At 39.7% G+C, this 2,500-nt stretch overlaps 1 protein-coding gene across 1 annotated transcript in view; it reads left to right on the forward strand.

Moving 5' to 3' along the window:
• Window positions 1-2,500, forward strand: part of LOC121388803 — an 11,047-nt gene that overhangs the window by 3,703 nt on the left and 4,844 nt on the right. Inside the window, exon 3 of the mRNA XM_041520309.1 lies at window positions 2,015-2,376. Coding sequence (XP_041376243.1) covers window positions 2,015-2,376 — 362 coding nt within the window. The remainder of the gene's footprint in view (window positions 1-2,014; window positions 2,377-2,500) is intronic.

Below are 2,500 nucleotides of genomic sequence, written 5' to 3' on the forward strand. Positions count from 1 at the left end.
TCTATAAGATCAAAACCAAAAGATAGTCAGTCAATTTTAGATAGGGGTGTCGGGCGTCTTCTTCCAGCGTTTGTACTAGTTACTAAACACGTAAATTTAATTTTATGGTTGAAGTTGAAAATGATCAAACTAAACGTGTATGGCATCACAAGTAGAGCACTAGGAACAGTTTAGACACCGTGTTAGGCGACTGTTTGGTAGTCGAGAATAGCATTACGTACACTCTAGCATGACGCGATCTATAAAGCAGGACGGAGCAAGTGGGCACTCGAGTTACTGTGGCCAATACACGCACTGGCGTAATCGAGTTACTGTGGCCACTACACGCACTGGCGTAATCGAGTTACTGTGGCCAGTACACGCACTGACGTAATCGAGTTACTGTGGCCAGTACACGCACTGGCGTAATCGAGTTACTGTGGCCAGTACACGCACTGGCGTAATCGAGTTACTGTGGCCAATACACGCACTGACGTAATCGAGTTACTGTGGCCAGTACACGCACTGACGTAATTGAGTTACCCCTGCGTGTGCTGTAACCTCACCGTGGTGCAGGGGTGTAACATTCTCTTTGAGAATGGCCAATACAGCACAAAATTGAAGTTTTGAGTAAAATTCAATATCCGTAAAATTCTGTGATATTTGTGTTTTTGCACAGTTCTTTACACTGTTTTTGTTCAAGTCTTGAATTTTTATATTGATGTTGATCATCACTTTATTTATTTGCATTACCATAGTTTGACACCCAATAGCCGACGTATTTTTCGTGCTGGGGTGTCGTTAAACATTCATTCATTCATTAATCGAGTTACTGTGGCCAATACACGCACTGACGTAATCGAGTTACTGTGGCCAATACACGCACTGGCGTAATCGAGTTACTGTGACCAGTACACGCACTGGCGTAATCGAGTTACTGTGGCCAGTACAGGCACTGACGTAATCGAGTTACTGTGGCCAATACACGCACTGGCGTAATCGAGTTACTGTGGCCAGTACACGCACTGACGTAATCGAGTTACTGTGGCCAATACACGCACTGACGTAATCGAGTTACTGTGGCCAATACACGCACTGACGTAATCTACATCACGTTTACGTATTTCATTATTTCAGTGACCAATACACCCATTGATCAATTGATCTACGTATATATCACGTTTACGTATTTCTTTGTAAACTTCAGTGTCCTATACACCAACTTATGTCTTCAACATCACTTTTACATATTTCCATGTAAACTTCAGATACACCGACGTATGACATCTACATCACGTATACCGTGCAGGGCTTCTACATTATGGTAGCCCCACTCCCATGGCTAGTGATATTCAATGTCGGACTAGTAAATAACTACTATTACCATGCTCGACTGCTAGTGAAAAAGTTGTCAAATGCTGCAATTAAGTATATTTTGTAAATTTGAATATCCTGTCCACATCCCACCCCCATATCTGAGTGTTTTTAATCTCCATCTTTCTCTTTAAGTAACATATCCGATTATTACTATTAGTAAAATTGTATTAAGTAAAGTAGTGTGATCTCATGGATAGTGGATTTTGTAAAAATTCTAGAAACCCTGCCGTTTGCGTATTTATTTGATTCAGTTATCTATACATGCACTGATGCACTAATGTCAGCTACATCACGTTTACGTGTTTCTTTGATTCAGTGATCTACACACCCTCTAATGTCATCTACATCACGTTTACGTATTTCTTTGATTCAGTGATCTACACACCCACTAATGTCAGCTACATCACGTTTACGTATTTCTTTGATTCAGTGATCTACACACCCATTAATGTCAGCTACATCACGTTTACGTATTTCTTTGATTCAGTGATCTACACACCCACTAATGTCAGCTACATCACGTTTACGTATTTCTTTGATTCAGTGATCTACACACCCACTAATGTCATCTACATCACGTTTACGTATTTCTTTGATTCATTGATCTACACACCCACTAATGCAATATACATCACGTTTACGTATTTCTTTGTTTCAGTTTTAAAGTAAAGAACATGAAATCCAGACGTGAGCTACAGCTTCAAAATGACCTGCCAGAGGACGCGCCGATTAAGAAAACGAGACACAAGCCAAAGAAACTTTTTTTTCGGAAACAGTTTCATACATCCATAGGCACGTGGGCAGTCAACAGTTTCCGCGGTTTACAGGATGCGTTAACTTCCGGTCGCGTGGTGCATTACGTCATTGACCTATCGGAGTGTTCTTTGCCTTCTCAGGTCAAGATTAATCGGAAGTCGTTTGGCGATAAGATTTCCATGTTTGAAAATATAAAAACATTCGACGGAAAGAAACGGAACTTCATAAAATTCTCTCAAAAACGATTTCTGCAAAATAAAAATGGTAAGATTTGATTAATTTTTTAAAATGTATTTATTAGCCTTCCGGAAAAATCAACCGAAATAAATATGTACTAATAAATCACTCTATGACGTGTAAAAATAGAAATACAAGTACATGTATATGA

This window comes from Gigantopelta aegis, chromosome 14, assembly GCF_016097555.1.
Source record: "Gigantopelta aegis isolate Gae_Host chromosome 14, Gae_host_genome, whole genome shotgun sequence".
Taxonomy (NCBI): domain Eukaryota; kingdom Metazoa; phylum Mollusca; class Gastropoda; order Neomphalida; family Peltospiridae; genus Gigantopelta; species Gigantopelta aegis.